General features: G+C 49.5%; 1 protein-coding gene across 1 annotated transcript in view; it reads right to left on the reverse strand.

The window, feature by feature from the left end:
* Window positions 1-5,205: 5,205 nt before the first annotated feature.
* LOC106594785 (IQ motif and SEC7 domain-containing protein 1) overlaps window positions 5,206-27,613 on the reverse strand; it is a 139,026-nt gene continuing 116,618 nt past the window's right edge. The window contains exon 14 of the mRNA XM_045692827.1: window positions 5,206-5,948. Within this exon, the coding sequence (XP_045548783.1) occupies window positions 5,214-5,948 (735 nt within the window). The 3' untranslated portion in view covers window positions 5,206-5,213. The remainder of the gene's footprint in view (window positions 5,949-27,613) is intronic.

The raw sequence follows: 27,613 nt of genomic DNA on the forward strand, positions 1-27,613 counted from the left end.
AACCAAATAAACAAACAGTCGCATCTTCAAACAGTAGTACAAACAACCCAAAACAATAGTTAATAGCAATAGTAGCATCAGTAGTAATCTTCGTTGTCATTGTAGTTTAATCCCAACAATTCTGTCCTCAACCATGTAAATTCATTCCTCTCAAGTACAATCAATGTCCAAGATGGATGACCTGGGAACGCTGATAGGCCTAAGATGGATGACCTGGGAACGCTGATATGTCAAAGAGGATGGATGACCTGGGAACGCTGATATGTCTAAAATGGATGACCTGGGAACACTGATATGTCTATTAGGATGGATGACCTGGGAACGCTGATATGTCCAAGATGGATGACCTGGGAACACTGATATGTCTAAGATGGATGACCTGGGAACACTGATATGTCCAAGATGGATGACCTGGGAACACTGATATGTCCAAGATGGATGACCTGGGAACACTGATATGTCCAAGATGGATGACCTGGGAACACTGATATGTCCAAGATGGATGACCTGGGAACGCTGATATGTCTGAGAAGATGGATGACCTGGGAACACTGATATGTCCAAGATGGATGACCTGGGAACGCGGATATGTCTGAGAAGATGGATGACCTGGGAACACTGATATGTCCAAGATGGATGACCTGGGAACGCTGATATGTCTGAGAAGATGGATGACCTGGGAACACTGATATGTCCAAGATGGATGACCTGGGAACACTGATATGTCCAAGATGGATGACCTGGGAACACTGATATGTCCAAGATGGATGACCTGGGAACACTGATATGTCCAAGATGGATGACCTGGGAACACTGATATGTCCAAGATGGATGACCTGGGAACGCTGATATGTCTGAGAAGATGGATGACCTGGGAACACTGATATGTCCAAGATGGATGACCTGGGAACGCTGATATGTCTGAGAAGATGGATGACCTGGGAACACTGATATGTCCAAGATGGATGACCTGGGAACGCTGATATGTCTGAGAAGATGGATGACCTGGGAATACGGATATTTTGTTATGTTTTTCTTTGTTACTTCATCCAAAAATATATATTTATAAGTGTACCAGTTTTATGCAGTGACCAGAAAGTGTTAGTTCAAGAACAAGCATACCAGTATTTTCAGTAGGACATATTTTATATATTTGTGGTTTATCTTGGGTGAATTGTAAAAAAAATCATATTTTTGTGTCAGTAAGTGATAATGAAATCAAAGAACGTATTAACATGCTCAATGACTGTAACAATTGTTTTATTAGAATTCCTGAAAGTATTGATGGAGTTATGCTGATAAAATTGTTTTGCAAGTACTAAAACCAATATACTTTACAGTACACATGTTTTTTTGTGTAAACTACAAGAAATCTAAATAGGTATACATGCTTTCTATCATACCAATTACTAAATCGTGTGTAAATTGAATACTAATCGTGGGTGTGTAAACCTAATATTCTTATCCAAATGACAAATTGTACTGTACATGTTAAATACAATATTGAAGTCTCCAATTCATTAATATAAAAATATAATCACTTACATTAAAGATTGTTTCTAATGATCATGGATAGAAAGCTTTTATATTGCTGTGGGGGAAAGTCCCAAGATATTTTCATATTCTGTACTGGAATGGTTGGGACAGAAAGCCCCAAGATATTTTCATATTCTGTACTGGAATGGTTGGGACAGAAAGCCCCAAGATATTTTCATATTCTGTACTGGAATGGTTGGGACAGAAAGCCCCAAGATATTTTTATATTCTATACTGGAATGGTTAGGACAGGCCCAAGATATTTTAATATTCTGTACTGGAATGGTTGGGACAGAAAGCCCCAAGATATTTTTATATTCTATGCTGGAATGGTTGGGACAGAAAGCCCCAAGATATTTTTATATTCTATACTGGAAGGGTTAGGACAGGCCCAAGATATTTTAATATTCTGTACTGGAATGGTTGGGACAGAAAGCCCCAAGATATTTTAATATTCTGTATTGTAATGGTTGGGACAGAAAGCCCCAAGATATTTTCATATTGTATACTGGAATGGTTGGGACAGAAAGCCCCAAGATATTTTCATATTGTATACTGGAATGGTTGGGACAGAAAGCCTCAAGATATTTTCAGATTCTATACTGGTATGGTTGGCTCATTCCACTGTACCAAATATATCTTCAAAGAATTTTTTTTACAAATATTTCATAGGACTCACAAGACATTTCACCTGCTGTCCCGAGTGATTGGGGGAGTGTTTATGACGTAACACTTATAGTCCTCCAGCACTTTGGATTTCAAATCATACAGTCACTATGAGGTCAAAGTGCAATGTTTCCAAACACTTCTACATTCATGTGGATGCTACCAGGATTTACGGATAATCCTGAATTAATCATGAATAATGATGAGTAAGAAAGTTACCGAGGCATAAATTATGGTGAGAGGTTATCGTGAGTTGGGCGTATGATATTTGTGCGTCTGTAACTTTCTCACTCGTCATTATTCACGATTCATTCAGGACTATCCGTAAATCATGGTATCATCCACATTAATGTAGAAGTGTTTAGAAATATATTCTATTTATTCTATATATTATATTATATTTATTTATTATTTATTCTTATTTACAATAAAAGTGACTCCAAAATTACACAATATATTATTTACCATTTACTTCTATTGGGCACAAATCTGAAACACAACCAAAACAAACAGCAAATGCATCCAACAAGTTTGTAAAGTCACATGCTTGATGTAATCATTGCATGCTAGGAATATAGGACCCAAATACTAAACTATAATACACAAAAGGGAGTTTGTCCCAATACTTTTAAAATGTGGGGACTACATACAAAAAAGTGCTGTAATCTCTAAACGGATCACCCGATAGGATTGAGGTTAGCCTCCAATTAAAGATGACAGTCGGCACATTAACCTCACAGTCATCATATCATTTCAAAACCTGCTGGAGTACAAAAGAGCCACAAAAAAATTTGTCACTGTCCCAATACACACGTACGTACATGTCACACAAAGACACAGAAAACCACTTCCTCTTCATCTCACTATCTCTTTCCTTCTTCTCACGTCAACTATCAACCTCTGTACTGTCCATGAGTCATTGAATATCTTTTTCTTTGTGTGTGTTTGTGTGTGTGTGTGTGTGTGTGTGTGTGTGTGTGTGTGTGTGTGTGTGTGTGTGTGTGTGTGTGTGTGTCTTCCTCTTCCTCTTGTCTCTGAGTCTTCCTCTTCCTCTCTACCTCTTCAGTGAGTTAGTAACTTCCTCTTCCTCTCTACCTCTTCAGTAAAGTTAGTAACTTCCTCTTCCTCTCTACCTCTTCAGTGAGTTAGTAACTTCCTCTTCCTCTCTACCTCTTCAGTAAAGTTAGTATCTTCCTCTACCTCTTCAGTGAGTTAGTATCTTCCTCTTCCTCTCTACCTCTTCAGTGAGTTAGTATCTTCCTCTTCCTCTCTACCTCTTCAGTGAGTTAGTATCTTCCTCTTCCTCTCTACCTCTTCAGTGAGTTAGTATCTTCCTCTTCCTCTCTACCTCTTCAGTAAAGTTAGTAACTTCCTCTTCCTCTCTACCTCTTCAGTGAGTTAGTAACTTCCTCTTCCTCTCTACCTCTTCAGTAAAGTTAGTAACTTCCTCTTCCTCTCTACCTCTTCAGTGAGTTAGTAACTTCCTCTTCCTCTCTACCTCTTCAGTAAAGTTAGTATCTTCCTCTACCTCTTCAGTGAGTTAGTATCTTCCTCTTCCTCTCTACCTCTTCAGTGAGTTAGTATCTTCCTCTTCCTCTCTACCTCTTCAGTGAGTTAGTATCTTCCTCTTCCTCTCTACCTCTTCAGTGAGTTAGTATCTTCCTCTTCCTCTCTACCTCTTCAGTAAAGTTAGTAACTTCCTCTTCCTCTCTACCTCTTCAGTGAGTTAGTAACTTCCTCTTCCTCTCTACCTCTTCAGTAAAGTTAGTATCTTCCTCTTCCTCTCTACCTCTTCAGTGAGTTAGTAACTTCCTCTTCCTCTCTACCTCTTCAGTGAGTTAGTATCTTCCTCTTCCACTCTACCTCTTCAGTGAGTTAGTATCTTCCTCTTCCTCTCTACCTCTTCAGTGAGTTAGTATCTTCCTCTTCCTCTACCTCTTCAGTGAGTTAGTAACTTCCTCTTCCTCTACCTCTTCAGTGAGTTAGTATCTTCCTCTTCAGTAAAGTTAGTATCTTCCTCTTCCTCTCTACCTCTTCAGTGAGTTAGTATCTTCCTCTACCTCTTCAGTGAGTTAGTAACTTCCTCTTCCTCTCTACCTCTTCAGTGAGTTAGTATCTTCCTCTTCAGTGAGTTAGTATCTTCCTCTTCCTCTCTACCTCTTCAGTGAGTTAGTATCTTCCTCTACCTCTTCAGTGAGTTAGTAACTTCCTCTTCCTCTCTACCTGAATGTGAATCTGTGAGGGAACCGGAGGTGGAAGTAACACAGCAAGTACTGCCTCCTCCTCCTGCCTCTCCCAGAACGCCGGCGGCCATATTGGATGACCTGGGCGCGGCCCCTCTTAAACCTGTAGTTGTCCTGGTCTGACGACCTCAGTCTGACGAGCGGTGTCCCCTGGTGTCTGGGAGTTTTTTTTTGTGTCTCCTGACACTCACACCACCGTGCTGATGCGGTTGATAGGCTTGGACTTGGAGCTGGTGGTGCTGCCCGTCCCCGTGCTGCTGTTGCCCCCGCCAGACCCCTGCTGCCCTCCCTGGAGCTGGGGCGGCTGGCTGGGCTGCTGCTGCTGGAGCTGGTGGGTGTAGGGGGAGAGAGGGGGAAGCGGGGTATGAGGGGAAGAAGGGGGAGGTAAAGGCGAGTGAGGAGGGGGAGGTGGTATGGAGGAGAGCGGGAGGTACTGGGCGTGGCTGTGGGCGTCGGCCTGTGGGACGTGCCGGGCGGAAGGGGTCTGGGGGAGCGGGGCGGCAAAGACGAAGTGAGTCTGGTGCTGAGGGTGTTGGGCGGGATGGGGGCTGTGGGACAGGCCGGGATGGGGGCTGTGGTTGTGGGAATGAGCGGTAAGATGAGGGACGTGGGTGTGGGCGTGAGGGTGGGGCTGCGAGCGCGAGAGAGTAAGAGGGAGCTTGGCGCCTCCGCCTCCACGACCGTGAGTGGAGTGTGTGTGGTAGAGGGCGAGGGTCGGGGGCACCGGGGAGTGAGGGGAATGTGGAGAAAGGGGCGGAGGGGGACAGCCTACCCCCATGTTGGTATAGCACCCCCCCCCTGACCCTCTACACCATGCTGCTGCAGCTGCGGGTGGGAGGGAACGGGACCGGGGCCAGGCCGCTTGGGGACCCCAACCACGGGGCCCCTGTGGATGGTATGAGGCCCAGGGGCCCCCTGGGCGGTGGAGGAGGGCTGGCTGGGAGCGGGCCCTGTCTGGGCGTGGTAGCGGTGGTGGTGGTGGTGATGGTAGTAAGGCGGAGGAGGCTGCTGCCCTGCGGTACTGTTGTGGCAGTACTGGGCGTGCAGGGCCTGGATCTTGGAAGGCCCTCCTGGGTCTGAGTTGCTGAGGGCGGACGGGGAGTGTGGGGGCGGGCCGCCGGTGATGGGCGGGGGGACAGGTGCAGGGTAGTTTGGCGGCCCAGGTGGGAGGAGAGGGAGGAAAAAAGTGAGAGGTCCAGGGGGCTTGGTGATGGAACGTTTGCTCCCGAACAGGGAACCCAGGAAGGAGCCTCCATTGCCCCCTACCCCTCCAGACCCGCTCCCCTGGGATCCCGTCACCCCTCGGTCTCCGCTGCTGGGAACCAGTGCCGTCGTCCCAGTAGCGGTATTGTGATTTAGCCCCGGCCCACCCCCCACCCCCGTTCCGGGGCCCAGGATGGGGTGGTGAGTCCGGTAGTCTTGGATGTCATAGCAGCCGGGTGGCATTACACCTCCAGCCATGTGGGGGCGCTGATGAGGCCTTGGACTGTTAATGATGGAGCCCTGAGAGGAGAGAGAGGGATAGGAAGTGAGAGATGAGGAGAGAAAGAGAGGAGGGGAAGAGAGAGACAGAGGGGAGGAGGGAGAGAGGAGAGAGGGGTGAGGAGGGAGAGAGGAGATAGATGAGACAGAGGGGAGGAGGGAGAGAGATAAGACAGAGGGGAGGAGGGAGACAGGAGAGAGATGAGACAGAGGGGAGGAAGGGAGAGAGGAGAGAGGTGAGACAGAGGGGAGGAAGGGAGAGAGGAGAGAGATGAGACAGAGGGGAGGAGGGAGAGAGGAGAGAGATGAGAGAGGGGAAGAGGGAGAGAGGAGAGAGATGAGACAGGGGGAGGAGGGAGAGAGGAGAGAGTGTGAGGAGGGAGAGAGATGAGAGAGGGGAGGAGGGAGAGAGATGAGACAGAGGGGAGGAGGGAGAGAGATGAGACAGAGGGGAAGAGGGAGAGAGGAGAGAGATGAGACAGAGGGGAGGAAGGGAGAGAGGAGAGAGATGAGACAGAGGGGAGGAAGGGAGAGAGGAGAGAGATGAGACAGAGGGGAGGAGGGAGAGAGGAGAGAGGGGTGAGGAGGGAGAGAGGAGAGAGATGAGACAGAGGGGAGGAAGGAGAGAGGAGAGAGGGGTGAGGACGGAGAGAGGAGAGAGATGAGACAGAGGGGAGGAAGGTCAGTAAAGTGCTGTTTTTATTTCATCATTATATGGACAGAACACACACCTCAGACATTGACGACAGATGTTAAATGACACTATTAAAGTTAACAGCTTAAAAGACATGCGATATCTATTTCAGTGCAATCCTATCAGCAACTGGTGAGGCAAACACATGCATGTCGGGACATTTCAATCCGCCACGATATCAAGCAGTAGTGGAGAGTACCTATATCAGACTAGCATACCAACACTGACCCCCCCCTCTGTATCAGACTAGCATACCAACACTGACCCCCCCCCTCTATATCAGACTAGCATACCAACACTGACCCCCCCCTCTATATCAGACTAGCATACCAACACTGACCCCCCCCTCTATATCAGACTAGCATACCAACACTGACCCCCCCTCTATATCAGACTAGCATACCAAAACTGACCCCCCCCTCTATATCAGACTAGCATTCCAACACTGACCCCCCCTCAATATCAGACTAGCATACCAAAACTGACCCCCCCTCTATATCTGACTAGCATACCGACACTGACCCCCCCCTCTATATCAGACTAGCATACCAACACTGACCCACCCCTCCTGTCCCCTCTATATCAGACTAGCATACCAACACTGACCCCCCCCTCTATATCAGACTAGCATACCAACACTGACCCCCCCTCTATATCAGACTGGCATAAGAACACTGACCCCCCTCCTGTCCCCTCTATATCAGACTAGCATACCAACACTGACCCCCCCCTCTATATGATTAGCATACCAACACTGACCCCCCCCTCTATATCAGACTAGCATACCAACACTGACCCCCTCATATCAGACTAGCATACCAACACTGACCCCCCCTCTATATCAGACTAGCATACCAACACTGACCCCACTCTATATCAGACTAGCATACAAACACTGACCCCCTCCCTCTATATCAGACTAGCATACCAAAACTGCCCCCCCCCTCCTATATCAGACTATTATAACAACACTGCCCCCCCGTCCCCTCTATATCAGGCTAGCATTCCAACACTGACCCCCCCCTCTATATCAGACTAGCATACCAACACTGACCCCCCCTCCATATCAGACTAGCATACCAACACTGACCACCCCCCTATATCAGACTAGCATACCAACACGGACCCCCCCTCTATATCAGACTAGCATACCAACACTGACCCCCCCATATCAGACTAGCATACCAACACTGACCCCCCCTCTATATCAGACTAGCATACCAACACTGACCCCACTCTATATCAGACTAGCATACAAACACTGACTCCCTCCCTCTATATCAGACTAGAATACCAAAACTGCCCCCCCCTCTATATCAGACTATTATAACAACACTGACCCCCCTCCTGTCCCCTCTATATCAGGCTAGCATTCCAACACTGACCCCCCCCCTCTATATCAGATTAGCATACCAACACTGACCCCCCCCTCCATATAAGACTAGCATACCAACACTGACCACCCCCCTATATCAGACTAGCATACCAACACGGACCCCCCCTCTATATCAGACTAGCATTCCAACACTGACCCCCCCTATATCAGACTAGCATATCAACACTGACCCCCCCTATATCAGACTAGCATACCAACACTGACCTCCCCCCTATATCAGACTAGCATACCAACACTGACCCCCTCTACATCAGACTAGCATACCATTACTGACCCCCCCTCTATATCAGACTAGCATACCAACACTGACCCCCCCTCTATATCAGACTAGCATACCAACACTGACCCCCCCTCTATATCAGACTAGCATACCAAAACTGACCCCCCTCTATATCAGACTAGCATAACAACACTGACCCCCCTCTATATCAGACTAGCATACCAACACTGACCCCCCCTCTATATCAGACTAGCATACCAAAACTGACCCCCCCTCTATATCTGACTAGCATACCGACACTGACCCCCCCTCTATATCAGACTAGCATACCAACACTGACCCCCCCTCCTGTCCCCTCTATATCAGACTAGCATACCAACACTGACCCCCCCTCTATATCAGACTAGCATACCAACACTGACCCCCCCTCCTGTCCCTTCTATACCAGACTAGCATACCAACACTGACCCCCCCTCTATATCAGACTAGCATACCAACACAGACCCCCCCCTCTATATCAGACTAGCATACCAACACTAAGCCCCCCCTCTATATCAGACTTGCATACCAACACTGACCCCCCCTCCTGTCCCTTCTATATCAGACTAGCATACCAACACTGACCCCCCCTCTATATCAGACTAGCATACCAACACAGACCCCCCCTCTATATCAGACTAGCATACCAACACTAACCCCCCCTCTATATCAGACTAGCATACCAACACTGACCCCCCTATATCAGACTAGCACACCAACACTGACCCCCCCTCTATATCAGACTAGCATACCAACACTGACCCCCCCTCTATATCACACTAGCATACCAACACTGACCCCCCTCTATATCAGACTAGCATACCAACACTGACCCCCCCCATATCAGACTAGCATACCAGCACTGCCCCCCCTCCCCTCTATATCAGACTAGCATACCAACACTGACCCCCCCTCTATATCAGACTAGCATACCAGCACTGACCCCCCCTCCTGTCCCCTCTATATCAGACTAGCATACCAACACTGACCCCCCCTCTATATCAGACTAGCATACCAACACTGACCCCCCCTCCTGTCCCTTCTATACCAGACTAGCATACCAACACTGACCCCCCCTCTATATCAGACTAGCATACCAACACAGACCCCCCCTCTATATCAGACTAGCATACCAACACTAAGCCCCCCTCTATATCAGACTTGCATACCAACACTGACCCCCCCTCCTGTCCCTTCTATATCAGACTAGCATACCAACACTGACCCCCCCTCTATATCAGACTAGCATACCAACACAGACCCCCCTCTATATCAGACTAGCATACCAACACTAACCCCCCTCTATATCAGACTACCATACCAACACTGACCCCCCCTATATCAGACTAGCACACCAACACTGACCCCCCCCTCTATATCAGACTAGCATACCAACACTGACCCCCCGATCTATATCACAATAGCATACCAACACTGACCCCCCTCTATATCAGACTAGCATACCAACACTGACCCCCCCCATATCAGACTAGCATACCAGCACTGCCCCCCCTCCCCCTCTATATCAGACTAGCATACCAACACTGACCCCCCCCTCTATATCAGACTAGCATACCAGCACTGACCCCCCCTCCTGTGCCCTCTATATCAGACTAGCATACCAACACTAACCCCCCTATATCAGATTAGCATACCCTGCACTGACCCCCCCCCTCTATATCAGACTAGCATACCAACACTGACCCCCCCCTATATCAGACTAGCATACCAGCACTGACCCCCCCTCCTGTCCCCTCTATATCAGACTAGCATACCAGCACTGACCCCCCCTCCTGTCCCCTCTATATCAGATTAGCATACCCTGCACTGACCCCCCCCTCCCCCTCTATATCAGACTAGCATACCAACACTGACCCCCCCCATTTCAGACTAGCATACCACACTGACCCCCCCTCCTGTCTCCTCTATATCAGACTAGCATACCAACACTGACCCCCCCCTCTATATCAGACTAGCATACCAACACTGACCCCCCTCTATATCAGACTAGCATACCAACACTGACCCCCCGTCCTCTATATCAGACTAGCATACCAACACTGACCCCCCCATATCAGACTAGCATACCAACACTGACCCCCCCCATATCAGATTAGCATACCCTGCACTGACCCCCCCTCCCCTCTATATCAGACTAGCATACCAACACTGACCCCCCCCTATATCAGACTAGCATACCAGCACTGACCCCCGCCCCTCTATATCAGACTAGCATACCAACACTGACCCCCCCTCTATATCAGACTAGCATACCAACACTGACCCCCCCTCTATATCAGACTAGCATACCAACACTGACCCCCCCCCTCTATATCAGACTAGCATACCAACACTGACCCCCCCTCTATATCAGACTAGCATTCCAACACTGACCCCCCCTCTATATCAGACTAGCATACCAAAACTGACCCCCCTCTATATCTGACTAGCATACCGACACTGACCCCCCCCTCTATATCAGACTAGCATACCAACACTGACCCCCCCCTCCTGTCCCCTCTATATCAGACTAGCATACCAACACTGACCCCCCCTCTATATCAGACTAGCATACCAACACTGACCCCCCCCTCTATATCAGACTAGCATACCAACACTGACCCCCTCCTGTCCCCTCTATATCAGACTAGCATACCAACACTGACCCCCCCCTCTATATCAGACTAGCATACCAACACTGACCCCCCCTTCTGTCCCCTCTATATCAGACTAGCATACCAACACTGACCCCCCCTCTATATGACTAGCATACCAACACTGACCCCCCTCTATATCAGACTAGCATACCAACACTGACCCCCCCCATATCAGACTAGCATACCAACACTGACCCCCCCCCTCTATATCAGACTAGCATACCAACACTGATCCCACTCTATATCAGACTAGCATACAAACACTGACCCCCTCCCTCTATATCAGACTAGCATACCAAAACTGCCCCCCCCTCTATATCAGACTATTATAACAACACTGCCCCCCCTCCTGTCCCCTCTATATCAGGCTAGCATTCCAACACTGACCCCCCCTCTATATCAGACTAGCATACCAACACTGACCCCCCCTCCATATCAGACTAGCATACCAACACTGACCCCCCCCCTATATCAGACTAGCATACCAACACGGACCCCCTCTATATCAGACTAGCATTCCAACACTGACCCCCCCTATATCAGACTAGCATACCAACACTGACCCCCCCTCTATATCAGACTAGCATACCAACACTGACCCCCCCCCCTATATCAGACTAGCATACCAACACTGACCCCCCCTCTACATCAGACTAGCATACCATTACTGACCCCCCTCTATATCAGACTAGCATACCAACACTGACCCCCCCCTCTATATCAGACTAGCATACCAACACTGACCCCCCCCTCTATATCAGACTAGCATACCAAAACTGACCCCCCTCTATATCAGACTAGCATACCAACACTGACCCCCCCCCTCTATATCAGACTAGCATACCAACACTGACCCCCCCTCTATATCAGACTAGCATACCAAACACTGACCCCCCTCTATATCAGACTAGCATACCAACACTGACCCCCTCCTGTCCCCTCTATATCAGACTAGCATACCAACACTGACCCCCCCTCTATATCAGACTAGCATACCAACACTGACCCCCCTCCTGTCCCTTCTATATCAGACTAGCATACCAACACTGACCCCCCCTCTATATCAGACTAGCATACCAACACAGACCCCCCCTCTATATCAGACTAGCATACCAACACTAACCCCCCCTCTATATCAGACTTGCATACCAACACTGACCCCCCCTCCTGTCCCTTCTATATCAGACTAGCATACCAACACAGACCCCCCTCTATATCAGACTAGCATACCAACACAGACCCCCCCTCTATATCAGACTAGCATACCAACACTAACCCCCCATTCTATATCAGACTAGCATACCAACCCTGACCCCCCTATATCAGACTAGCACACCAACACTGACCCCCCCCTCTATATCAGACTAGCATACCAACACTAACCCCCTCTATATCAGACTAGCATACCAACACTGACCCCCCCTCTATATCAGACTAGCATACCAACACTGACCCCCGCCTCTATATCAGACTAGCATACCAACACTGACCACCCCTCTATATCAGACTAGCATACCAGCACTGACCCCCTCCTGTCCCCTCTATATCAGACTAGCATACCAACACTAACCCCCCTATATCAGATTAGCATACCTGCACTGACCCCCCCCCTCTATATCAGACTAGCATACCAACACTGACCCCCCCTATATCAGACTAGCATACCAGCACTGACCCCCCTCCTGTCCCCTCTATATCAGACTAGCATACCAGCACTGACCCCCCACCTGTCCCCTCTATATCAGATTAGCATACCCTGCACTGACCCCCCCTCCCCCTCTATATCAGACTAGCATACCAACACTGACCCCCCCCCATTTCAGACTAGCATACCACACTGACCCCCCCCTCCTGTCTCCTCTATATCAGACTAGCATACCAACACTGACCCCCCCTCTATATCAGACTAGCATACCAACACTGACCCCCCCCTCTATATCAGACTAGCATACCAACACTGACCCCCCGTCCTCTATATCAGACTAGCATACCAACACTGACCCCCCCATATCAGACTAGCATACCAACACTGACCCCCCCCCTATATCAGATTAGCATACCCTGCACTGACCCCCCCTCCCCCTCTATATCAGACTAGCATACCAACACTGACCCCCCCCTATATCAGACTAGCATACCAGCACTGACCCCCCCTCTATATCAGACTAGCATACCAACACTGACCTCCCCCCCTATATCAGACTAGCATACCAACACTGACCCCCCCTCTACATCAGACTAGCATACCATTACTGACCCCCCCTCTATATCAGACTAGCATACCAACACTGACCCCCCCTCTATATCAGACTAGCATACCAACACTGACCCCCCCCTCTATATCAGACTAGCATACCAAACTGACCCCCCCTCTATATCAGACTAGCATTCCAACACTGACCCCCCTCTATATCAGACTAGCATACCAACACTGACCCCCCCTCTATATCAGACTAGCATACCAAAACTGACCCCCCCTCTATATCTGACTAGCATACCGACACTGACCCCCCTCTATATCAGACTAGCATACCAACACTGACCCCCCCTCCTGTCCCCTCTATATCAGACTAGCATACCAACACTGACCCCCCCTCTATATCAGACTAGCATACCAACACTGACCCCCCCTCCTGTCCCTTCTATACCAGACTAGCATACCAACACTGACCCCCCTCTATATCAGACTAGCATACCAACACAGACCCCCTCTATATCAGACTAGCATACCAACACTAAGCCCCCCCTCTATATCAGACTTGCATACCAACACTGACCCCCCCTCCTGTCCCTTCTATATCAGACTAGCATACCAACACTGACCCCCCTCTATATCAGACTAGCATACCAACACAGACCCCCCCTCTATATCAGACTAGCATACCAACACTAACCCCCCCTCTATATCAGACTAGCATACCAACACTGACCCCCTCTATATCAGACTAGCACACCAACACTGACCCCCCTCTATATCAGACTAGCATACCAACACTGACCCCCCCTCTATATCACACTAGCATACCAACACTGACCCCCCTCTATATCAGACTAGCATACCAACACTGACCCCCCCCCATATCAGACTAGCATACCAGCACTGCCCCCCTCCTCTATATCAGACTAGCATACCAGCACTGACCCCCCTCCTGTCCCCTCTATATCAGACTAGCATACCAACACTGACCCCCTCTATATCAGACTAGCATACCAACACTGACCCCCCCTCCTGTCCCTTCTATACCAGACTAGCATACCAACACTGACCCCCCTCTATATCAGACTAGCATACCAACACAGACCCCCCCCTCTATATCAGACTAGCATACCAACACTAAGCCCCCCTCTATATCAGACTTGCATACCAACACTGACCCCCCTCCTGTCCCTTCTATATCAGACTAGCATACCAACACTGACCCCCCTCTATATCAGACTAGCATACCAACACAGACCCCCCTCTATATCAGACTAGCATACCAACACTAACCCCCCCTCTATATCAGACTAGCATACCAACACTGACCCCCCTATATCAGACTAGCACACCAACACTGACCCCCCTCTATATCAGACTAGCATACCAACACTGACCCCCCCTCTATATCACACTAGCATACCAACACTGACCCCCCTCTATATCAGACTAGCATACCAACACTGACCCCCCCTCTATATCAGACTAGCATACCAGCACTGCCCCCCTCCCCTCTATATCAGACTAGCATACCAACACTGACCCCCCCTCTATATCAGACTAGCATACCAGCACTGACCCCCCTCCTGTCCCCTCTATATCAGACTAGCATACCAACACTGACCCCCCTCTATATCAGACTAGCATACCAACACTGACCCCCTCCTGTCCCTTCTATACCAGACTAGCATACCAACACTGACCCCCCTCTATATCAGACTAGCATACCAACACAGACCCCCCCCTCTATATCAGACTAGCATACCAACACTAAGCCCCCCCCTCTATATCAGACTTGCATACCAACACTGACCCCCCTCCTGTCCCTTCTATATCAGACTAGCATACCAACACTGACCCCCCCTCTATATCAGACTAGCATACCAACACTGACCTCCCCCCTATATCAGACTAGCATACCAACACTGACCCCCCCTCTACATCAGACTAGCATACCATTACTGACCCCCCCTCTATATCAGACTAGCATACCAACACTGACCCCCCTCTATATCAGACTAGCATACCAACACTGACCCCCCCTCTATATCAGACTAGCATACCAAAACTGACCCCCCTCTATATCAGACTAGCATTCCAACACTGACCCCCCTCTATATCAGACTAGCATACCAACACTGACCCCCCTCTATATCAGACTAGCATACCAAAACTGACCCCCCCTCTATATCTGACTAGCATACCGACACTGACCCCCCCTCTATATCAGACTAGCATACCAACACTGACCCCCCTCCTGTCCCCTCTATATCAGACTAGCATACCAACACTGACCCCCCCTCTATATCAGACTAGCATACCAACACTGACCCCCCTCCTGTCCCTTCTATACCAGACTAGCATACCAACACTGACCCCCCTCTATATCAGACTAGCATACCAACACAGACCCCCCCCTCTATATCAGACTAGCATACCAGCACTAAGCCCCCCCTCTATATCAGACTTGCATACCAACACTGACCCCCCTCCTGTCCCTTCTATATCAGACTAGCATACCAACACTGACCCCCCTCTATATCAGACTAGCATACCAACACAGACCCCCCCTCTATATCAGACTAGCATACCAACACTAACCCCCCCTCTATATCAGACTAGCATACCAACACTGACCCCCCTATATCAGACTAGCACACCAACACTGACCCCCCTCTATATCAGACTAGCATACCAACACTGACCCCCCCTCTATATCAGACTAGCATACCAACACTGACCCCCCTCTATATCAGACTAGCATACCAACACTGACCCCCCCCCCATATCAGACTAGCATACCAGCACTGCCCCCTCCCTCTATATCAGACTAGCATACCAGCACTGACCCCCTCCTGTCCCCTCTATATCAGACTAGCATACCAACACTGACCCCCCCTCTATATCAGACTAGCATACCAACACTGACCCCCCCTCCTGTCCCTTCTATACCAGACTAGCATACCAACACTGACCCCCCTCTATATCAGACTAGCATACCAACACAGACCCCCCCTCTATATCAGACTAGCATACCAACACTAAGCCCCCCTCTATATCAGACTTGCATACCAACACTGACCCCCCTCCTGTCCCTTCTATATCAGACTAGCATACCAACACTGACCCCCCCTCTATATCAGACTAGCATACCAACACAGACCCCCCTCTATATCAGACTAGCATACCAACACTAACCCCCCCTCTATATCAGACTAGCATACCAACACTGACCCCCCCTATATCAGACTAGCACACCAACACTGACCCCCCTCTATATCAGACTAGCATACCAACACTGACCCCCCTCTATATCACACTAGCATACCAACACTGACCCCCTCTATATCAGACTAGCATACCAACACTGACCCCCCCCATATCAGACTAGTATACCAGCACTGCCCCCCCCTCCCTCTATATCAGACTAGCATACCAACACTGACCCCCCCTCTATATCAGACTAGCATACCAGCACTGACCCCCTCCTGTCCCCTCTATATCAGACTAGCATACCAACACTGACCCCCCTCTATATCAGACTAGCATACCAACACTGACCCCCCCTCCTGTCCCTTCTATACCAGACTAGCATACCAACACTGACCCCCCTCTATATCAGACTAGCATACCAACACAGACCCCCCCTCTATATCAGACTAGCATACCAACACTAAGCCCCCCCTCTATATCAGACTTGCATACCAACACTGACCCCCCTCCTGTCCCTTCTATATCAGACTAGCATACCAACACTGACCCCCCTCTATATCAGACTAGCATACCAACACTGACCCCCCTCTATATCAGACTAGCATACCAACACTAACCCCCCTCTATATCAGACTAGCATACCAACACTGACCCCCCTATATCAGACTAGCACACCAACACTGACCCCCTCTATATCAGACTAGCATACCAACACTGACCCCCCCTCTATATCACACTAGCATACCAACACTGACCCCCTCTATATCAGACTAGCATACCAACACTGACCCCCCCATATCAGACTAGCATACCAGCACTGCCCCCTCCCCTCTATATCAGACTAGCATACCAACACTGACCACCCCTCTATATCAGACTAGCATACCAGCACTGACCCCCCCTCCTGTCCCCTCTATATCAGACTAGCATACCAACACTAACCCCCCTATATCAGATTAGCATACCCTGCACTGACCCCCCCTCTATATCAGACTAGCATACCAACACTGACCCCCCCTATATCAGACTAGCATACCAGCACTGACCCCCCTCCTGTCCCCTCTATATCAGACTAGCATACCAGCACTGACCCCCCCTCCTGTCCCCTCTATATCAGATTAGCATACCCTGCACTGACCCCCCCTCCCCCTCTATATCAGACTAGCATACCAACACTGACCCCCCCCATTTCAGACTAGCATACCACACTGACCCCCCTCCTGTCTCCTCTATATCAGACTAGCATACCAACACTGACCCCCCCTCTATATCAGACTAGCATACCAACACTGACCCCCCTCTATATCAGACTAGCATACCAACACTGACCCCCCGTCCTCTATATCAGACTAGCATACCAACACTGACCCCCCCATATCAGACTAGCATACCAACACTGACCCCCCCCTATATCAGATTAGCATACCCTGCACTGACCCCCCCTCCCCTCTATATCAGACTAGCATACCAACACTGACCCCCCCTATATCAGACTAGCATACCAGCACTGACCCCCCTCTATATCAGACTAGCATACCAACACTGACCCCCCCTCTATATCAGACTAGCATACCAATACTGACCCCCCCTCTATATCAGACTAGCATACCAACACTGACCCCCTCCTCTATATCAGACTAGCATACCAACACTGACCCCCCCCCATATCAGACTAGCATTCCAACACTGACCCCCCTCTATATCAGACTAGCATTCCAACACTGACCCCCCCTCTATATCAGACTAGCATACCAAAACTGACCCCCCCTCTATATCTGACTAGCATACCGACACTGACCCCCCTCTATATCAGACTAGCATACCAACACTGACCCCCTCTATATCAGACTAGCATACCAACACTGACCCCCCCTCTATATCAGACTAGCATACCAGTACTGCCCCCCTCCTGTCCCCTCTATATCAGACTACCATACCAGCACTGACCCCCCCTCCCTCTATATCAGACTAGCATACCAACACTGACCCCCCTATATCACAATAGCATACCAGCACTGACCCCCCTCCTGTCTCCTCTATATCAGACTAGCATACCAACACTGACCCCCCTCTATATCAGACTAGCATACCAACACTGACCCCCCTCTATATCAGACTAGCATTCCAACACTGATCCCCCCCTCTATATCAGACTAGCATACCAACACTGACCCCCTCCACTATATCAGACTAGCATACCAACACTGACCCCCCTATATCAGACTAGCATACCAACACTGACCCCCCTCTATATCAGACTAGCATACCAATACTGACCCCCCTCTATATCAGACTAGCATACCAACACTGACCCCCCTCCTCTATATCAGACTAGCATTCCAACACTGACCCCCCTATATCAGACTAGCATACCAACACTGACCCCCCCTCTATATCAGACTAGCATACCAACACTGACCCCCCTCCTCTATATCAGACTAGCATTCCAACACTGACCCCCCTCTATATCAGACTAGCATACCAACACTGACCCCCTCCTGTCCCTTCTATACCAGACTAGCATACCAACACTGACCCCCCTCTATATCAGACTAGCATACCAACACAGACCCCCCCCTCTATATCAGACTAGCATACCAACACTAAGCCCCCCTCTATATCAGACTTGCATACCAACACTGACCCCCCTCCTGTCCCTTCTATATCAGACTAGCATACCAACACTGACCCCCTCTATATCAGACTAGCATACCAACACAGACCCCCCCCTCTATATCAGACTGGCATACCAACACTGACCCCCCTCTATATCAGACTAGCATACCAACACTGACCCCCCCTATATCAGACTAGCACACCAACACTGACCCCCCTCTATATCAGACTAGCATACCAACACTGACCCCCCCTCTATATCACACTAGCATACCAACACTGACCCCCTCTATATCAGACTAGCATACCAACACTGACCCCCCCATATCAGACTAGCATACCAGCACTGCCCCCTCCCCTCTATATCAGACTAGCATACCAACACTGACCCCCCCTCTATATCAGACTAGCATACCAGCACTGACCCCCCTCCTGTCCCCTCTATATCAGACTAGCATACCAACACTGACCCCCCCTCTATATCAGACTAGCATACCAACACTGACCCCCCTCCTGTCCCTTCTATACCAGACTAGCATACCAACACTGACCCCCTCTATATCAGACTAGCATACCAACACAGACCCCCCTCTATATCAGACTAGCATACCAACACTAACCCCCCTCTATATAAGACTTGCATACCAACACTGACCCCCTCCTGTCCCTTCTATATCAGACTAGCATACCAACACTGACCCCCTCTATATCAGACTAGCATACCAACACAGACCCCCCTCTATATCAGACTAGCATACCAACACTAACCCCCCCTCTATATCAGACTAGCATACCAACACTGACCCCCCCATATCAGACTAGCCACCACACTGACCCCCTCTATATCAGACTAGCATACCAACACTGACTCCCCTCTATATCACACTAGCATACCAACACTGACCCCCTCTATATCAGACTAGCATACCAACACTGACCCCCCCCATATCAGACTAGCATACCAGCACTGCCCCCCCCCTCTATATCAGACTAGCATACCAACACTGACCCCCCTCTATATCAGACTAGCATACCAGCACTGACCCCCCTCCTGTCCCCTCTATATCAGACTAGCATACCAACACTAACCCCCCTATATCAGATTAGCATACCCTGCACTGACCCCCCCTCTATATCAGACTAGCATACCAGCACTGACCCCCCTCCTGTCCCCTCTATATCAGACTAGCATACCAGCACTGACCCCCCCTCCTGTCCCCTCTATATCAGATTAGCATACCCTGCACTGACCCCCCTCCCCTCTATATCAGACTAGCATACCAACACTGACCCCCCCCCATTTCAGACTAGCATACCACACTGACCCCCCTCCTGTCTCCTCTATATCAGACTAGCATACCAACACTGACCCCCCCTCTATATCAGACTAGCATACCAACACTGACCCCCCCTCTATATCAGACTAGCATACCAACACTGACCCCCCGTCCTCTATATCAGACTAGCATACCAACACTGACCCCCCCCATATCAGACTAGCATACCAACACTGACCCCCCCTATATCAGATTAGCATACCCTGCACTGACCCCCCTCCCTCTATATCAGACTAGCATACCAACACTGACCCCCCCCTATATCAGACTAGCATACCAGCACTGACCCCCCCTCTATATCAGACTAGCATACCAACACTGACCCCCCCTCTATATCAGACTAGCATACCAATACTGACCCCCCCTCTATATCAGACTAGCATACCAACACTGACCCCCCTCTCCTCTATATCAGACTAGCATACCAACACTGACCCCCCCTATATCAGACTAGCATACCAACACTGACCCCCCCTCTATATCAGACTAGCATACCAACACTGACCTCCCCTCTATATCAGACTAGCATACCAACACTGACCCCCCCTCTATATCAGACTAGCATACCAGCACTGCCCCCCTCCTGTCCCCTATATCAGACTACCATACCAGCACTGACCCCCTCCTCTATATCAGACTAGCATACCAACACTGACCCCCCCTATATCAGACTAGCATACCAGCACTGACCCCCTCCTGTCCCTCTATATCAGACTAGCATACCAACACTGACCCCCCCTCTATATCAGACTAGCATACCAACACTGACCCCCCTCTATATCAGACTAGCATTCCAACACTGATCCCCCCCTCTATATCAGACTTGCATACCAACACTGACCCCCCCTCCACTATATCAGACTAGCATACCAACACTGACCCCCCTCTATATCAGACTAGCATACCAACACTGACCCCCTCTCTATATCAGACTAGCATACCAACACTGACCCCCCTCTATATCAGACTAGCATACCAACACTGACCCCCCCCTCTATATCAGACTAGCATACCAACACTGACCCCCCTATATCAGACTAGCATACCAACACTGACCCCCCTCTATATCAGACTAGCATACCAACACTGACCCCCCTCTATATCAGACTAGCATACCAACACTGACCCCCCTCTATATCAGACTAGCATACCAAGACTGACCCCCTCTATATCAGACTAGCATACCAACACTGACCCCCCCTCTATATCAGACTAGCATAACAGCACTGACCCCCCTTCCTGTCCCTCTATATCAGACTAGCATACCAGTACTGACCCCTCTCCTGTCCCCTCTATATCAGATTAGCATACCCTGCAATGACCCCCCTCCCCTCTATATAAGACTAGCATACCAACACTGACCCCCCCTCTATTTCAGACTAGCATACCAGCACTGACCCCCTCCTTTCTCCTCTATATCAGACTAGCATACCAACACTGACCCCCCCTCTATATCAGTCTAGCATACCAACACTGACCCCCCTCTATATCAGACTAGCATACCAATACTGACCCCCCCCTCTATATCAGACTAGCATACCAACACTGACCCCCCCATATCAGACTAGCATACCAACACTGACCCTACCTGTATCAGATTAGCATACCCTGCACTGACCCCCCCTATATCAGACTAGCATACCAGCACTGACCCCCCCTCTATATCAGACTAGCATACCAACACTGACCACCCCTCTATATCAGACTAGCATACCAACACTGACCCCCCCCCTCTATATCAGACTAGCATACCAACACTAACCCCCCTCTATATCAGACTAGCATACCAACACTGACCCCCCTCTATATGAGACTAGCTTACCAACACTGACCCCCCTCTATATCAGACTAGCATACCAACACTGACCCCCTCCCTCTATATCAGACTAGCATACCAACATTGACCCCCCTCCTGTCCCTTCTATACCAGACTAGCATACCAACACTGACCCCCTCTATATCAGACTAGCATACCAACACAGACCCCCCCTCTATATCAGACTAGCATACCAACACTAAGCCCCCCCTCTATATCAGACTTGCATACCAACACTGACCCCCTCTCCTGTCCCTTCTATATCAGACTAGCATACCAACACTGACCCCCCCTCTATATCAGACTAGCATACCAACACAGACCCCCTCTATATCAGACTAGCATACCAACACTAACCCCCCCCTCTATATCAGACTAGCATACCAACACTGACCCCCCTCTATATCACACTAGCATACCAACACTGACCCCCCTCTATATCAGACTAGCATACCAACACTGACCCCCCCATATCAGACTAGCATACCAGCACTGCCCCCTCCCCTCTATATCAGACTAGCATACCAACACTGACCCCCCTCTATATCAGACTAGCATACCAGCACTGACCCCCCTCCTGTCCCCTCTATATCAGACTAGCATACCAACACTGACCCCCCTCTATATCAGACTAGCATACCAACACTGACCCCCCTCCTGTCCCTTCTATACCAGACTAGCATACCAACATTGACCCCCTCTATATCAGACTAGCATACCAACACAGACCCCCCTCTATATCAGACTAGCATACCAACACTGAGCCCCCCTCTATATCAGACTTGCATACCAACACTGACCCCCTCTTCCTATATCAGACTAGCATACCAACACTGACCCCCTCTATATCAGACTAGCATACCAACACAGACCCCCTCTATATCAGACTAGCATACCAACACTAACCCCCCTCTATATCAGACTAGCATACCAACACTGACCCCCCTCTATATCAGACTAGCACACCAACACTGACCCCCCTCTATATCAGACTAGCATACCAACACTGACCCCCCTCTATATCACACTAGCATACCAAACACTGACCCCCTCTATATCAGACTAGCATACCAACACTGACCCCCCCCATATCAGACTAGCATACCAGCACTGCCCCCCCCCCTCTATATCAGACTAGCATACCAACACTGACCCCCTCTATATCAGACTAGCATACCAGCACTGACCCCCCCTCCTGTCCCTCTATATCAGACTAGCATACCAACACTAACCCCCTATATCAGATTAGCATACCCTGCACTGACCCCCCCTCTATATCAGACTAGCATACCAACACTGACCCCCCCTATATCAGACTAGCATACCAGCACTGACCCCCTCCTGTCCCCTCTATATCAGACTAGCATACCAGCACTGACCCCCCCTCCTGTCCCTCTATATCAGATTAGCATACCCTGCACTGACCCCCTCCTCTATATCAGACTAGCATACCAACACTGACCCCCCCCATTTCAGACTAGCATACCACACTGACCCCCCTCCTGTCTCCTCTATATCAGACTAGCATACCAACACTGACCCCCCCTCTATATCAGACTAGCATACCAACACTGACCCCCCTCTATATCAGACTAGCATACCAACACTGACCCCCGTCCCTCTATATCAGACTAGCATACCAACACTGACCCCCCATATCAGACTAGCATACCAACACTGACCCCCCCCTATTTCAGATTAGCATACCCTGCACTGACCCCCCTCCCCTCTATATCAGACTAGCATACCAACACTGACCCCCCTATATCAGACTAGCATACCAGCACTGACCCCCCCTCTATATCAGACTAGCATACCAACACTGACCCCCCTCTATATCAGACTAGCATACCAATACTGACCCCCTCTATATCAGACTAGCATACCAACACTGACCCCCCTCCTCTATATCAGACTAGCATACCAACACTGACCCCCCCCCCATATCAGACTAGCATTCCAACACTGACCCCCTCTATATCAGACTAGCATTCCAACACTGACCCCCCTCTATATCAGACTAGCATACCAAAACTGACCCCCCTCTATATCTGACTAGCATACCGACACTGACCCCCTCTATATCAGACTAGCATACCAACACTGACCCCCCCTCCTGTCCCCTCTATATCAGACTAGCATACCAACACTGACCCCCCCTCTATATCAGACTAGCATACCAACACTGACCCCTCTATATCAGACTAGCATACCAGTACTGACCCCCCTCCTGTCCCCTCTATATCAGACTACCATACCAGCACTGACCCCCCCTCTATATCAGACTAGCATACCAGTACTGACCCCCCTCCTGTCCCCTCTATATCAGACTACCATACCAGCACTGACCCCCCCCCCTCTATATCAGACTAGCATACCAACACTGACCCCCCCTATATCACAATAGCATACCAGCACTGACCCCCTCCTGTCTCCTCTATATCAGACTAGCATACCAACACTGACCCCCCCTCTATATCAGACTAGCATACCAACACTGACCCCCCCTCTATATCAGACTAGCATTCCAACACTGATCCCCCCTCTATATCAGACTAGCATACCAACACTGACCCCCTCCACTATATCAGACTAGCATACCAACACTGACCCCCCCTATATAAGACTAGCATACCAACACTGACCCCCCTCTATATCAGACTAGCATACCAATACTGACCCCCCTCTATATCAGACTAGCATACCAACACTGACCCCCCTCCTCTATATCAGACTAGCATTCCAACACTGACCCCCCCCTATATCAGACTAGCATACCAACACTGACCCCCCCTCTATATCAGACTAGCATACCAACACTGACCCCCCTCTATTTCAGACTAGCATACCAACACTGACCCCCCCTCTATATTAGACTAGCATACCAAGACTGACCCCCCTCTATATCAGACTAGCATACCAACACTGACCCCCCCTCCTGTCTCCTCTATATCAGACTAGCATACCAACACTGACCCCCTCTATATCAGACTAGCATACCAACACTTACCCCCCACTATATCAGACTAGCATACCAACACTGACACCCCTCCTCTATATCAGACTAGCATACCAACACTGACCCCCCTCTATATCAGACTAGCATACCAACACTGACCCCCCCCTGTCCCTTCCATATCAGACTAGCATACCAACACTGACCCCCCTCTATATCAGACTAGCATACCAACACAGACCCCCCCTCTATATCAGACTAGCATACCAACACTAACACCCCTCTATATCAGACTTGCATACCAACACTGACCCCCTTCCTGTCCCTTCTATATCAGACTAGCATACCAACACTGACCCCCCCTCTATATCAGACTAGCATACCAACACTGACCCCCTTCCTGTCCCTTCTATATCAGACTAGCATACCAACACTGACCCCCCTCTATATCAGACTAGCATAATAACACAGACCCCCCCTCTATATCAGACTAGCATACCAACACTAACCCCCCTCTACATCAGACTAGCATACCAACACTGACCCCCTCCTGTCCCTCTATATCAGACTAGCATACCAACACTGACCCCCCCTCTATATCAGACTAGCATACCAACACTGACCCCCCCTCTATATCAGACTAGCATACCAACACTGACCCCCCCTATATCAGACTAGCATACCAACACTGACCCCCCTCTATATCAGACTAGCATACCAACACTGACCCCCCCTCTATATCAGACTAGCATAACAGCACTGACCCCCTTCCTGTCCCCTCTATATCAGACTAGCATACCAGCACTTACCCCTCTCCTGTCCCCTCTATATCAGATTAGCATACCCTGCAATGACCCCCCCCCTCCCTATATAAGACTAGCATACCAACACTGACCCCCCCCTATTTCAGACTAGCATACCAGCACTGACCCCCCCTCCTTTCTCCTCTATATCAGACTAGCATACCAACACTGACCCCCCTCTATATCAGACTAGCATACCAACACTGACCCCCCCTCTATATCAGACTAGCATACCAACACTGACCCCCCTCCTGTCTCCTCTATATCAGACTAGCATACCAACACTGACCCCCCCTCTATATCAGACTAGCATACCAACACTTACCCCCCACTATATCAGACTAGCATACCAACACTGACACCCCTCCTCTATATCAGACTAGCATACCAACACTGACCCCCCTCTATATCAGACTAGCATACCAACACTGACCCCCCCCTGTCCCTTCTATATCAGACTAGCATACCAACACTGACCCCCCCTCTATATCAGACTAGCATACCAACACTGACCCCCTTCCTGTCCCTTCTATATCAGACTAGCATACCAACACTGACCCCCCCTCTATATCAGACTAGCATACCAACACTGACCCCTTCCTGTCCCTTCTATATCAGACTAGCATACCAACACTGACCCCCCCTCTATGTCAGACTAGCATTCCAACACTGACCCCCCTCTATATCAGACTAGCATACCAACACTAACCCCCTCCACTATATCAGACTAGCATACCAACACTGACCCCCCCCTATATCAGACTAGCATACCAACACTGACCCCCTCTATATCAGACTAGCATACCAATACTGACCCCTCCCCCTATATCAGACTAGCATACCAACACTGACCCCCCTCTATATCAGACTAGCATACCAACACTGACCCCCCTCCTGTCTCCTCTATATCAGACTAGCATACCAACACTGACACCCCTCTATATCAGACTAGCATACCAACACTTACCCCCACTATATCAGACTAGCATACCAACACTGACCCCCCTCCCTCTATATCAGACTAGCATACCAACACTGACCCCCCTCTATATCAGACTAGCATACTAACACTGACCCCCCTCCTGTCCCTTCTATATCAGACTAGCATACCAACACTGACCCCCCTCTATATCAGACTAGCATACCAACACAGACCCCCCCTCTATATCAGACTAGCATACCAACACTAACCCCCCCCTATATCAGACTTGCATACCAACACTGACCCCCCTCCTGTCCCTTCTATATCAGACTAGCATACCAACACTGACCCCCCTCTATATCAGACTAGCATACCAACACAGACCCCTCCCTCTATATCAGACTAGCATACCAACACTAACCCCCCTCTATATCAGACTAGCATACCAACACTGACCCCCTCCTGTCCCCTCTATATCAGACTAGCATACCAACACTGACCCCCCTCTATATCAGACTAGCATACCAACACTGCCCCCCTCTATATCAGACTAGCATACCAACACTGCCCCCCTCTATATCAGACTAGCATACCACCACTGACCCCCCCATATCAGACTAGCGTACCAGCACTTGCCCCCCTCCCTCTATATCAGACCAGCATACCAACACTGACCCCCTCTATATCAGACTAGCATACCAGCACTGACCCCCCTCCTGTCCCCTCTATATCAGACTAGCATACCACCACTGACCCCCCCTCTATATCAGACTAGCATACCAACACTGACCCCCCCTATATCAGATTAGCATACCCTGCA

This window comes from Salmo salar, chromosome ssa13, assembly GCF_905237065.1.
Source record: "Salmo salar chromosome ssa13, Ssal_v3.1, whole genome shotgun sequence".
Taxonomy (NCBI): Eukaryota; Metazoa; Chordata; class Actinopteri; order Salmoniformes; family Salmonidae; genus Salmo; species Salmo salar.